The following is a 12523-nucleotide window of genomic DNA, read 5'->3' as shown; positions in this document are numbered from 1 at the left end:
TCAACACCAGCTCCATAGCAAAGAAAGGTCAGCAGCGTCTCTACTTTCTGCGAAGGCTGAGGAAAGTCCATCTCCCAACCCCCATCCTCATCACATTCTACAGGGGTTGTATTGAGAGCATCCTGAGCAGCTGCATCACTGCCTGGTTCGGAAATTGCACCATCTTGGATCGCAAAATCCTGCAGCGGATAGTGAGGTCAGCTGAGAAGATCATCGGGGTCTCTCTTACCGCCATCACGGACATTTACACTACACGCTGCATCCGCAAAGGAAACAGCATTATGAAGGACCCCATGCACCCCTCATACAATCCCTTCTCCCTCCTGCCATCTGGGAAAAGACACCGAAGCATTCGGGCTCTCACGACCAGACTACGTAACAGTTTCTTCCCCCAAGCTATCAGACTCCTCAATACTCAGAGCCTGGACTGACACCTTGCCCTATTGTCTTGTTTGTTATTTATTGTAATGCCTGCATTGTTTTTGTGCACTTTATGTAGTCCTGTGTTGGTCTGTAGTCTAGTGTAGCTTTCTCTGTGTTGTTTTTTTACATAGTTCAGTCTAGTTTTTGTACTGTGTCATGTAACACCATGGTCCTGAAAAACGTTGTCTCATTTTTACTGTGTACTGTACCAGCAGTTATGGTCGAAATGACAATAAAAGTGACTTGACTTGACTTGTCTTGACTTTCAGAAGAACAGCTAACATAGTCAAGGACCTCTCCCACCCTGGCTAATCTCTCTCCTTCCCTCTCCCTTTGGAAAGAGGTGCAACATTATATTCAGCATTCTGTTTTTCTTTATTCTGTTTTTTCTCTTTTTCTTCCTCAGTGTACTTATGTATGGCATGATATGCTTGGATGACACTCAAACAAAAGGTTTTCACTCGAGCTTGGTTCACGTGACAATAATAAGCTAATACCACATCAAACTATGTAGGCCAAATACAGTTGATGACACAGTTCTCTTTGAATCATGAGCTACCTACTTATTACCATTCCTATAAAGCATAATTACCTGTATCACTTGCTGGATGGGTGACATTCCAGTACTCTGATAGTGAGCTTCCTAATGGCAGAGACAGCTTGCTCACCAGATGGGTCCTGAAAGCAAGGTCATAATTTGCAAATCTCTGTGTAGTATTAATTCATAGCCCAGATAGAGCTGTCTGTCTGAAGCTGTCCATCTGGCCTTTTCCCCAAAAGAGAGGTGCACCAGTGGATAAGAGGAAGCTGAAAGAGAATTGTGACCATTGAGTGTTCTTCAAATTAGAGAGTAAAGACAGTGGTGGTTTTCAGGGATCAGTGCTGAGTTTTTAAAATACATATTTATATACATAAGTTCCTAAATTTTCATATAATACTAAGATTAGAAATGGGGTTAAAATGAGGATAGTCAGAAGATATTGGCTGGTGTAATGCTACAAAGAAGAGTGAAATTATACATTTGTCAGAAAGAATAAAGAGAAATTGTGTGGCAGAATGCTAATAGCTAACCAGGAACAGTGGGATTTGAGTGCACTTGCACATAAGAGTTTGAAAGTGGAAGAAGTATATTGAGAGAGTGGTTGTTAAAACATATGGAGTGTTGGGATACATAAGTAATGACAGAGTACAAAAGCGAGGACATTTTGTGGAATCTATTGAAAACATTGCATATTTTGCCCAATTCTGGTCACTAGACTTTAGGAAGTATGTAAAAGTCCTATAGCGGATGCAGAAAAGATTTACTCGAATGGTTCCAAGGATCAGGGAGTTGGCTCCCAGGTTAGACTAGAGAAACTAGGATTGTTGTCCATATATCAATGCATGCAAACTGCAGAGGAACTCAGTATGTCAGGCAGCATCTGTAGAAGCTTGAGACCTGTTCACTTTTCATTTCCCTTCATCGATGCTGTCTGACCCACTGAATTCCTCCAATATATTGTGTGTGTTGATCTAGCTTTCCAGCATCTGCAGAATCTCTTATGCCTTGTTCTCAATGGAGCAAAAATGATTGTGAGGAGATTTGATTGGATAGTGATGAACAAGATCACATTTCATTTAAATGGGAGAAATAGAAGCTGTTTCTATTAGACAGCAGGTCAAAAATTTCAACTTTTAGAGAAAAGATACAAGGGCAGATGAGGAAATTTTATGTAAAGTCTAGTTAGGATCAGGATACACTGTATGAAACTATGGAAGAAATAGTATCAGAAAATGCATTTAAGAAATAATAATTTGTAGTGCTGTGGGGAATGGGACTTAAGGGACAGGTGATGATCAAATGTAAAAGCAGACACACAACTGAAAATTTGCTTTCTCTCATCTTACTTTGCTTGAAATGTGGTGCAGAAATTTTAATGCACCCCTTAGTTTGAGTGGCAAGAATTGTGTCTGGATGTGTAGTTCGTATAATGGAACAGTAGTTATTCATCAAGTTGCTCACTACGATGAGAAATGCTTGAAGGAGAATCTAATATCTTACAGGGAGATTATATTTATTTATTTGTTCTTGGAATCTCAGCAATGCTGACAAGACCAGCATTTATTGTCCATCTATAACTACTCTTGAGAAGATGACAAGGAGCCACCATCTAGAACCACTGCAGTCCTTCCATTGAATGTGATCCCACAGTGCTGTTGGGTGTGGAGTTCCAGAATTTAGACACAAATTAGACTCTATGTTTCCTAGTCAGGTGAGCAACTTGTAGGTGATAGTGTTCATATGCGCTTGCTGTCTCTTATTCTTCCTGGTGGTGGAGTGCATGAATTTGGGAGGTGTTTTCATAATAGTCTAGGCAAGTGAGTGTAACACCTACCGGAAATATACACTAACATAACTTGTAGAGATATATCTATTATACATATAGAGTATGAGGTGAAATTAACTCATCTGATCTAACTTATACACATGCTTAGAATTATTCTCTTACCTATCTTGTCACCATAAAATATTGTACTCCTGCAGGATTCATAATTTTCTTCTCCATCACTTAGACATTCTTAGGAGAGCAGAACTAACTAAAGGATTCCCACAGATTATTTACTATATGTGATGAGACAGTGTGTGCAACATGTTTCTACATGCTTTTTAATAAGTCCTGACATAGTTGTTTGTCAAATACACTAACTGGGATCTTTCACACATGGCTTTGACTTTTAGAAGGAAACTAATTATTTGGGGATCCAGTTTTTAAATGTTATATACAGATTCCTTAAAATGTGTGCAAAAGGTGCCATTGTATCATTTGATTTTTCTTGACAGGTATCTGTATGCAAGGTCCAGGGATCATGCGACAGTGGACAATATACCAGCGATGGGAAATGCTGTTCTGTATGTCCTCCAGGGGAAGGTGTGATGACACCATGCGGTGATAAAGACACTGTATGTGAGGCATGCTTGGACAGTAAGTACAATTTACACTGTAGTACCACAATCAGTAGTGTGCTAAGCTTGATGGAACAGTTTCTACTGACAGGAGAAGGGGCAAAGGTGGGTTACTAGCGCCTTAAATGCTGGCTGGCAACTCCTTTGACATCGATGGTGCCAAACTGCTTGCTCTCCATATCATAATACCCAGGCTTACGTTAACATAGACAGCTAGGACGCAACATCCATGGTCAACCCTGATCAATGGAGGGCCTAAACATTTATTAACTGATCTATAAAATGGGCTATGTAGTTGGAAAGAAGCATTATTTTGCTTTAGGTTTGTAATAATAGCAAAAATAAAATTGTGATCATTGCTGATGCAGGGTCTTGACTCGAAACGTTGACAATTCCTTTCCCCCATGGATCCTGCTTAACCCATTGAGTGCCTCCAGCAGACTGCTTGTTGCTCCAGATTCCAGCATCTGCAGTTTCTTGTGTGTCCTTCTGATATTTGCTGTTGGTAATGAAAATCCAGGCTCTTACTTTCACCTTCTGTGTTCAAGGTCAAATTGAATTTAAATTGATTGCACTGAGATTTCAGGGAAGTGATACTGGGGAAAGACATGTTTGGATACTGAGATAAGAACTTAGGGTGTAACCCAGTTTCACTGGTTTTCTGCACTATGTCTGGAACTTACAGTGGATGGCGTGAATTCATCATCACTTCCTCTTCACAAAGTCAGGTGAAGAGGAGGGGGAGTTGGGTGAGCCCTCTGCCCATTGTCCATGCAATGTTCCTGGAAGAATTTCTGGGCCACTTGATATATTTAGCCTATTGTGCATTTATAAGGGTCAATGAAACATTTGAGAAGGCCATAAGTGTACTAGTATTGAGCTAGAGAAATGCAAAAGAAGCTTGATTACTTTTTCATGAGTAGCATCAGACCAATTTGCAATAAAGCTTCTGAGCTTCCGTTATCAAGTAGACATGCTGCCATATCAGATTCCTTGGGACTTGTTGTGGTTATTGCCCATTTTCCCACTGTAATTATGTTAATGACTCTGTTCTCATAATTAGATGCATGTCTATGTTCTGCTCCATTCATAGCTTATTGTTTCAGTCCTCCATATTCTGAGAGATAGAGATTCTTGGTATTTTGGGATCAAAGATACTTAATTCTTAGTTTCCAAATTTGGGAAGAAAATATATTCACATTTCTCAGAGTCTGATCCATATCATAAGATACATGATAAAAGTAAAGGAAAAATGAAAATGTTAGATATATGAAATAAAGATAGGTACTGGAAATGCTGAGCAGTTCAAGCAGTCTCTGTGCAATGTGTACCAGAATTAATATTTTTGGTCAATGACCCATTGATGCAAATTGAAACGAGTGAATACAAATTTGATTCAGATTGCACAGATGGCAGGAGAGAGATGGACAGGACAAAGTGAGTATCTCTGATAGGTGAGGCCAAGCTCCAAGCTTGCCATGGAAAAACAGTTGATGAAATTAATTGGTTGGAAAAAGGAAGACAGAGAGAGAGGGAGAGAGGGGTAGAAGGAGGGAGAGGGAGGGAGAGGGGAAGAATGAGGGAGAGAAAGAGAGAGGGATGTACAATGATGTACAGTAAATGTTTAAGGTTAGGGCACTACTCAGGAGATTTCTCTTTATCATTGGTATCACAAGCACTGGAAAGAAGTTACTAGCTCGTCTGAATTAAAAGGTGAGAAAGAGAGTTCTTCTTGTGACTAGTACCATTGTTTATAATGTATGCAAAATATTTGGAAGCCATGGAGATGTCGGACAGACTTGGATTATTTTCTCTGGAGTGTCGGAGGCTGAGCCGTGACCTGATAGAAACATATAAAATTATGACAGATATATAAAGTCTTTTTTGAAGGGTCAAATACTAACAGGCAAATATTAAGTTCAAAGGAGATGTACAGAGAAGTATTTTATAGAGAAAGTGGTAGGTGCCTGAAATACACTGCCAAGCAAAGTGGAAGAAGCAAATCTGATAAAAATGTTTAAGATGCATTTAGACAAATGGACTGATCTTGTGCAGGCATATCAGATTAGTTAGAGTGGCATCATGTCAATGCAGACGTGGTGAGCCAAAGGCCCTATTCCTGTGCCATATTATTCTATGCTCGGTGCTCTGTGTTCTATGTTATTCACAATTCATGAAGTCATTCTGATCATTTTAGAATATCATAGAAGCATTTCTCAGATGATTTATCTCTAAATTGGTCAGTGTCATAGACCATAACAGTACAGAAGAAGGTCACTGAGGCAACCAAATATTAATCTATGCCTGCATACATTTTGCTTTTAAATATATCTGGCTTGCACTTTGGAAAATAATCCTGTGTGTGTGCAAACACATCAACCACAATTCATGTTCACCCCTCCTTTCCTCCAGGCCAAGTGCTTCTTGTTTCTAAATGTCAAAACAGATTATTTGGATTTTAAACCTTGCAAAATAAATTATGTAGAAAGACCTAAAGAGCAAGTATACCATTCAGAGGCTGCTTCTGGGTCCTTTTAACTTCACTTCCTAAATATCTGAATCCTAAAACAACTGCAGGCAATACACGTTTGGTAAATAAAGATAATCAGAATTGTGCATCAGTGAAGTTCTGTGGCTCAATATTATTTTGGTTGTTGGTATGAAAATTAGAAAAGAAAAAGTAAAATTTATGAATGAACAATCAAGCTGGGGCATTAGATACTCAATGGTAACTTACAGTTTATATTTCATTCCACACATAAAATAAAATCTAGTTAGCATAAAGAAACTGGGAAGACAGGGCAAGTAGTCCATGCTACTGGTTTTAATCCCCTGCTATCCTGCCATTTGTTATCTTGACAAAGCTTTGCTAGCTAAAACAAAGATCAGTGTTCCTGCTTCATCCCTTAATTTGCTCATTGTAGCACAGCTTTTGTTTGATTTTTGTAATGTTTTTGCTTATTAAGCTCCTCTAATCATTCAAAACATTGTTTGGCTTTTGAGTAAAACTCTTCATGCGGTGTTTTATTAATCATTTAAATAGTCAAGATTACCACTTAATAGTTTACTTGCTGGTCCTCAGAGCTTGAGATTTACTCATTGTTTCCCATAGCTTATCCTCATTGCACACGGGTCAGTCTATAGTGTATATGTCTGTGTGAGGCTCACAAATCTTTTACTGAGAGAGAATATTTTCACTTCCCCATTGCTCAGCACAAACCGAAAAGCCACTTGGGCTAGCCAGGTAAATACAGTAATTACAAGACAGATCAGAAGCAGAGTAGCTTGCAATGAATGGTTCACTTCATGACACTCAAAATACTTTACACTATCTACAAGGTACAGGGAGATAGGAGTGTGATTGGATATTCTCTGGTTACCTGGATAAGTCCAATTCCAGTAACACAAGAACCTCAATAGAATCAGAATAAGGCAGCCTGCTTGTCTGATATCCCTTCCACTATAATAAACGATCATTCTCTCCATCATTAATGCACTAGTACAAAAGTAGTGGTTATACAGTATTTCATTAAGAATTTGAGGAGATTTGATACATTACTAAAGACTCAAGCAAATTTCTACATATCTACCATGGGGAGCATTCTAACTGGTTGCATCACTATCTGGTATGGAGGGGCCACTGCACAAGATCAAAAGAGGTTGCAGCTCCATCATGCGCACAAGCCATCGAGACCATCTTCAAGAGGCAGTGCCTCAAAAAGGTGGCATCCACCTTCACCATCCAGGATACCGTATGGCCTTTCCTCAATGCTACCATCAGGGAGGAAGTACGGGGATGCACATTCAATGTTTTAGGAACAATTTCTGCCCCCCCCACCATCATATTTCTGAACTCATGTACATACTTCACTATTTCTCTTTTGCACTGTTTATTTATATTATTTCTATTGTAACTTACAGTGACTTTTATGTTTTACAATGTACTGCTGCCACAAAAGAACAAATTTTATGACATATCTACATACAGTGAATACGAACCTGATTCAGTTTCTGAATCGTTGCTGCTGCACTAAGCTATTCAGACAGAACCTTGCAATCACGTCTCCTCTATCACCAAAAAGGACAATGGCAGCAGTGCTTTGGATTACCCCCACTGGAAAGCTCCCCTGAGCAGAGCACTGTTCTGAAATGTTTCTTTGATTACTTCTGACTAAATCTTGGAACTCGCCGCAAAATAGCATTGTTGGATTATCAAATTGCCAGTATACATCTAGATGCTTGAGCCCTGCTCCAGTATTTACCAGGATCTTCTAACCCTGCTCCATTTTCCTGCACCATTCCTATACTTCTTGACTCCCTTAATATCCAGAAAATTATCAATGTCTTTTTTAAATGAATTCAGTGATTGAATTTCAATGATTCACCACCCTCTGAGTGAAGAACTTTCTCCTCATTACTGTCCTAAATGGGGTTATTTTGAGGCTGTAACTCATGTTTCTAGTCTCAGCAGCTCAGGCAATTATTCTCCCTTCATCCATTCTGTTCAGCCCTATAAAAAAACATTGTCAATTTTATTGAGACGTAGGAAATGATATTTTTCTTTCCTCATTACTCATACTGTACATTACTGGCAAGACCAGGTATAGTGCCTATCCAGAATTACCCTTGAACTACATGCATCTCAGGTTACCTCAAGGGGGCATTTAGGAATCGACTTCATTGTTAGCCTGGAGATGCATATAATCCTGATTGGATAAGGACAGTAGATTTAATCTCTAATGGACTTTGATGAACTTGGAGGCTTTATATTATGGTATCATCATTTCTACTGGCATATTACAGATTATTCACTGGCCAACATGGACATGATGGGCTGAATAGCCTGTATGACTCTGACCCCATGATTCCATAACTGAAGTTAAATTCCAGGATATCCTATGTACGAGTTGAACTTTGGATTTCTAGATTTTTACTGTATTAACAGCTACACCATTGCACCAATGGAATTTCTCTCCTGAATGATCCCAATGAACAGATGGGCATTGATGATAATTCAATAGTATGATGGTGATCTTATTTAAAATTCAGATGATTAAAACATTCGGAATTCCACAAAAATCGCTGACATCTTTGTATTGGAGGTGTAGGCTTCAGGATGGCTTGATTGCTGTGCCCACATAGCATTCACAGTTGTTGGACAATAACTGCTGGCCTTACCAAAATATACATAGCCTGTAAGTGAAAAAGGGAGGCATATGCAATGTTTGTATCATTTCAAGAAGATTAGAGTATAAAAGCAAGGATAAAATGTGAGGCTTTATAAGGCATTGGCCAGAAGTATTGTGAGCACTTTTGGGGGAAATCATCCTGGGAATGTAAAGGTTAACGTTTAGGAGTGATTGATGACTCTGGCCCTGTACTCACAAGAGTTCAGAAGAATGAAGGGGGATCTCATTGAAGCCTACCAAATATTGAAAGGCCCTGACAGAGTGGTCATGGAGATGATACTACATTTCCAATAGTGTGAGAGTAAGATGAGAAGGGATTTCTTTAGCCAGAGGGTGGTGAATCTGTGAACTTTTTTGCCACAGATGGCTGTGGAGGCCAAGTCATTGGGTATTTTTAAAGCAGAGGTTGATAGAATTAGTAAGGGTTACGGGAAGAAGGCAGGAGTATGGGATTGAGAAGGAGAAGAAATCAGACATGATGGAATGGTGGAGCAGACTCAAAGGGCCAAATAATTTCTATATCTTATGGTCTAATCAAGAAGAAGACACTTGATTGCAGCCCAGCAAATAACCAGTCCACTTGCTCTGTCATTTTTCTCTATGCAAACAAGAAATCTCTAAAGAAACAGGAAAGGAACTATTGCATATGTAATTTGGATACTACCACACAGAAACTCTTTTTCTTATTGCCCTTGCTTGCATTAAAACCTTTTAACAATAATTATTAGTGTTGTCTGTATTATTAAATATATTATTCATAGGAAGCATTTAGCTGTCTCATAAACTGTGGTCTCCAAGGAGCACTAGACAAATACAAATACTGATGAGAAAGAAGTCTGCAGGAATTTCATAGATAAACTTTTTAAAGCAAAATGACCTTATTGCAGTAGTTGTCATATCAAACAACCTTAATTTGCAAAGCATTATAGATAAAATCTTGCAAGCAACACTTATAAGATGATGAGGGGCATTGATCGTGTGGTGTGCTTTTTCCCAGGGCTGAAATAGTTGCCACAAGAGGAGTTTAAGTTTAAGGTGCTGGGGAGTAGGTATAGAGGAGATGTCAGGGGTAAATTTTTTACTCAGAGTGGTGAGTACGTGGAATGGGCTACCAGCGACGGTGGTGGAGGTGGATACGATAGGGTCTTTTAAGAGACTTTTGGATAGGTACATGGAGCTTAGAAAAATAGAGGGCTACGGGTAAGCCTAGTAATTTCTAAGGTAGGGACATGTTCAGCACAACTTTGTGGGCTGAAGGGCCTGTATTGTGCTGTAGGTTTTCTATGTTTCAGTATGACTCCATTGCAGTAGTTGTCACATCAAGCAGTTTTAATATACAAAGCATAGAGGAGCAGATGCTAGATATTTGGAATCCCTCACCCTAAAATAAAATGCTGTAGCTAGCAGTTTAGGCAGCATCCAGAGAGAGAGAGAATGAATGTCTGTGTCTGTGTAAGAGCGAGAGAAAGAGAGATCAAGCTGAATCTCAACTTTCTATTAGCTACTTAGCTAAAGCTTTGATTCTGTTGGACCTAAACTTTAGGCTTACCGCCAGTCTCCTTAGTTTGGTATAATGAGTGAAAGAATTTGCCATTGTTTATTGTGACCACTGGTATTTCACATTGTTCATAATATTCATTTGTATTCAGTTCTGCAAGCTTCTAGAGACTAAGTAACTTCATTTTCAGCAATAGCATCATCGGGGCTTTTATCAGATGTAATCTTTTTTGTTCTTTGAATTTATTTCATAATTCAGAAGAAAAATATAGCTTTGCTTTTACAACCAAGAATAATCGGGTTCAATGCTAAATGAAGAGAGGTAATGTTGAATGTCAAACACCCAAAAATAACATAAAGAAAATTGCTTATCCTAATGGTGGGCAAATCCACAAGACTAATTTTACAAGTGTTGAATATTGCTCCATAATGTCATGTTATTACTTTATTTCTTTTATGTGTTTTCAATGTTGTTGCTTGACTTTTACCTGGTCATAGAAGATCATAGAGTTATACAGCACAAAAATAAGTCATTCAGTTCACCTCATCCATGGCAACCATTAAGCATCCATCCATAAAATATAGGAATACAATATTCCTAATTTTCCTCTTATGTTCCCATGAGCTTTCCCTCTGCCTGTGAATGCAACTTTCTCTCTTTGTTTAGTTATAGAGAAATAACAAGACTGAATCATGAATTCCAATGCATGAAGTCAACACTACACCTAGATGGTAGTGATTGAGTCATACAGCATGCAAACAGGTCCTATGGCTCAACTGGCCCATGCTGACTAAGATGCCTATCCAATTTGCCCATGTTTGATCCATAACCCTTTAAACTTTTCCTTCTCATGTTCCTGTCTAGCTGTCTACCCGAGCAACTTTGAGCCTGCTCCCATTGTTCTTCTAAAAGAATCACAGGCCCCATCTCAAAACACTACTGGAACAGTTTTAGGTCTATTTCCGGTGGTTCTCCAGAAAGAATCACAGGCTAGATTCCATGATTTTTCCAGAATATTTCTAGTCCTGTTCCCTTGGTTATCTCAGAACAATCTCAGGCTTATTTTCTTTGCTTCTCCTGGAACAGAACATTCTCTCTTGGAACATTGCTTCTCCTGGAACAGCCACTCCCATAACATTTCCAGGTTGTGTTCATTCTCAAACTAATCAATGCTCGTTGACTAAAATGCCCCTGTACTTTAAGAATTTATCATTCTCCTATAATTTTACCAACAGCAGGATTGCAGTGTATTATGCTGGTAATAAAACCTCTTCCAACAGGTTTGCTTTATCTCCCTCTCCTTTCTTCCTGTAAAGAATAATGAGAAGAGCAAACAGTGTCCCTTTTTATGCTTGTATCAGGTTGTTGATGGAGATAAGGAATAGAACATGCTCCCTCAGGAGTCTTGATACAGTTATTGTGGTAAGAAGGCCAACAACCATTTATTATAGCTGAATACTTGCATTCCCTGAGGAAGCTGTGCATCTAACTCAGAGAAATGCCATGAGGCCTAATTTTTAGATCTGGCCAAAATATCACACCTGAGCTCCTCAAAGGCTAACTGCTTCTATCCATATGCAGAGGCAGTCACTTAATTTGCAGACTTTTACTCTGAAGGTCGCAGGATTTAGCTCATTTAGATGAAGCTAGGTTAGTGCAACATCATATTCGTTGTTGTTTGCAAGGGCTAGTTTGGATACACGGAACAATAGGGGCTCCAGGTTGTTAGTACTGGAATGTGATTTGATCTTTTATTATGAATATACTTGGTATTTTATGTTTTCATCAAAAGCTGAATGATGTCTGTCAACAGGAATGAATGGAGTAGTTGAGATTTAAGAGCAATTATTTCCAAGGAGATTTAATGTAAGTTAATCATCATGGTCAGTAGCTTCTCCTTCATCACATTATTACTGCTCAGATATTGATCCAGCTAAGTGGTTTGCTTCACTTTACAGGAGCTTTTTAATATCTGACATTGAGTTACAGATGGACTTTTGTTAAATCCTGGATTTAAGTGGCCTATCAGATAAAGTGTGATATACAAGGAAGAGCTGACAGAGTGGAGATGCAAGAATGGAGATTGTTTCCTCTAGAATCAGAGGATACATTCTCAGGATCTTGGTCTGCCTTAAAGGAATGAGGCAAGAAAAAAATTGTATGTTCAGATGATTGTAAATCTTTGAGATTTTCTATCTCAGAGGCCTGTGGTTGCTTAGTTGTTGAATGTGTTTAAGGCAGTGGTCTACTGATTTTTAAATGCTAATAGAATCAGGGCATAAAGCGGGGAAGGTACGTATACGGCACTGGACTAAAAGTGACCTTATTGAATGTGGAGCATACTTGAAAGGCACCATGACTACTGCTTTGATTTTCAATGCTCTTATGTATTTCAACAGTTTGAAGTTTCTAAATGGGAGGTTATACTTGCAGGGAGCAAGCAACAGAGAACTGTGCTTGTGACAGCTA

General features: G+C 38.9%; 1 protein-coding gene across 2 annotated transcripts in view; it reads left to right on the top strand.

Moving 5' to 3' along the window:
- Window positions 1–12523, top strand: part of LOC140741476 (tumor necrosis factor receptor superfamily member 16-like) — a 130528-nt gene that overhangs the window by 25770 nt on the left and 92235 nt on the right. For both annotated transcript variants that reach the window (XM_073071717.1, XM_073071716.1), the window contains exon 2: window positions 3245–3386. In XM_073071717.1, coding sequence (XP_072927818.1) covers window positions 3245–3386 — 142 coding nt within the window. The remainder of the gene's footprint in view (window positions 1–3244; window positions 3387–12523) is intronic.

Source organism: Hemitrygon akajei, chromosome 18 (genome assembly GCF_048418815.1).
Source record: "Hemitrygon akajei chromosome 18, sHemAka1.3, whole genome shotgun sequence".
NCBI classification, from domain to species: Eukaryota; Metazoa; Chordata; class Chondrichthyes; order Myliobatiformes; family Dasyatidae; genus Hemitrygon; species Hemitrygon akajei.
Note: the sequence above shows the minus strand (reverse complement) of the source record. Positions and strands in the feature narration are given on the sequence as shown.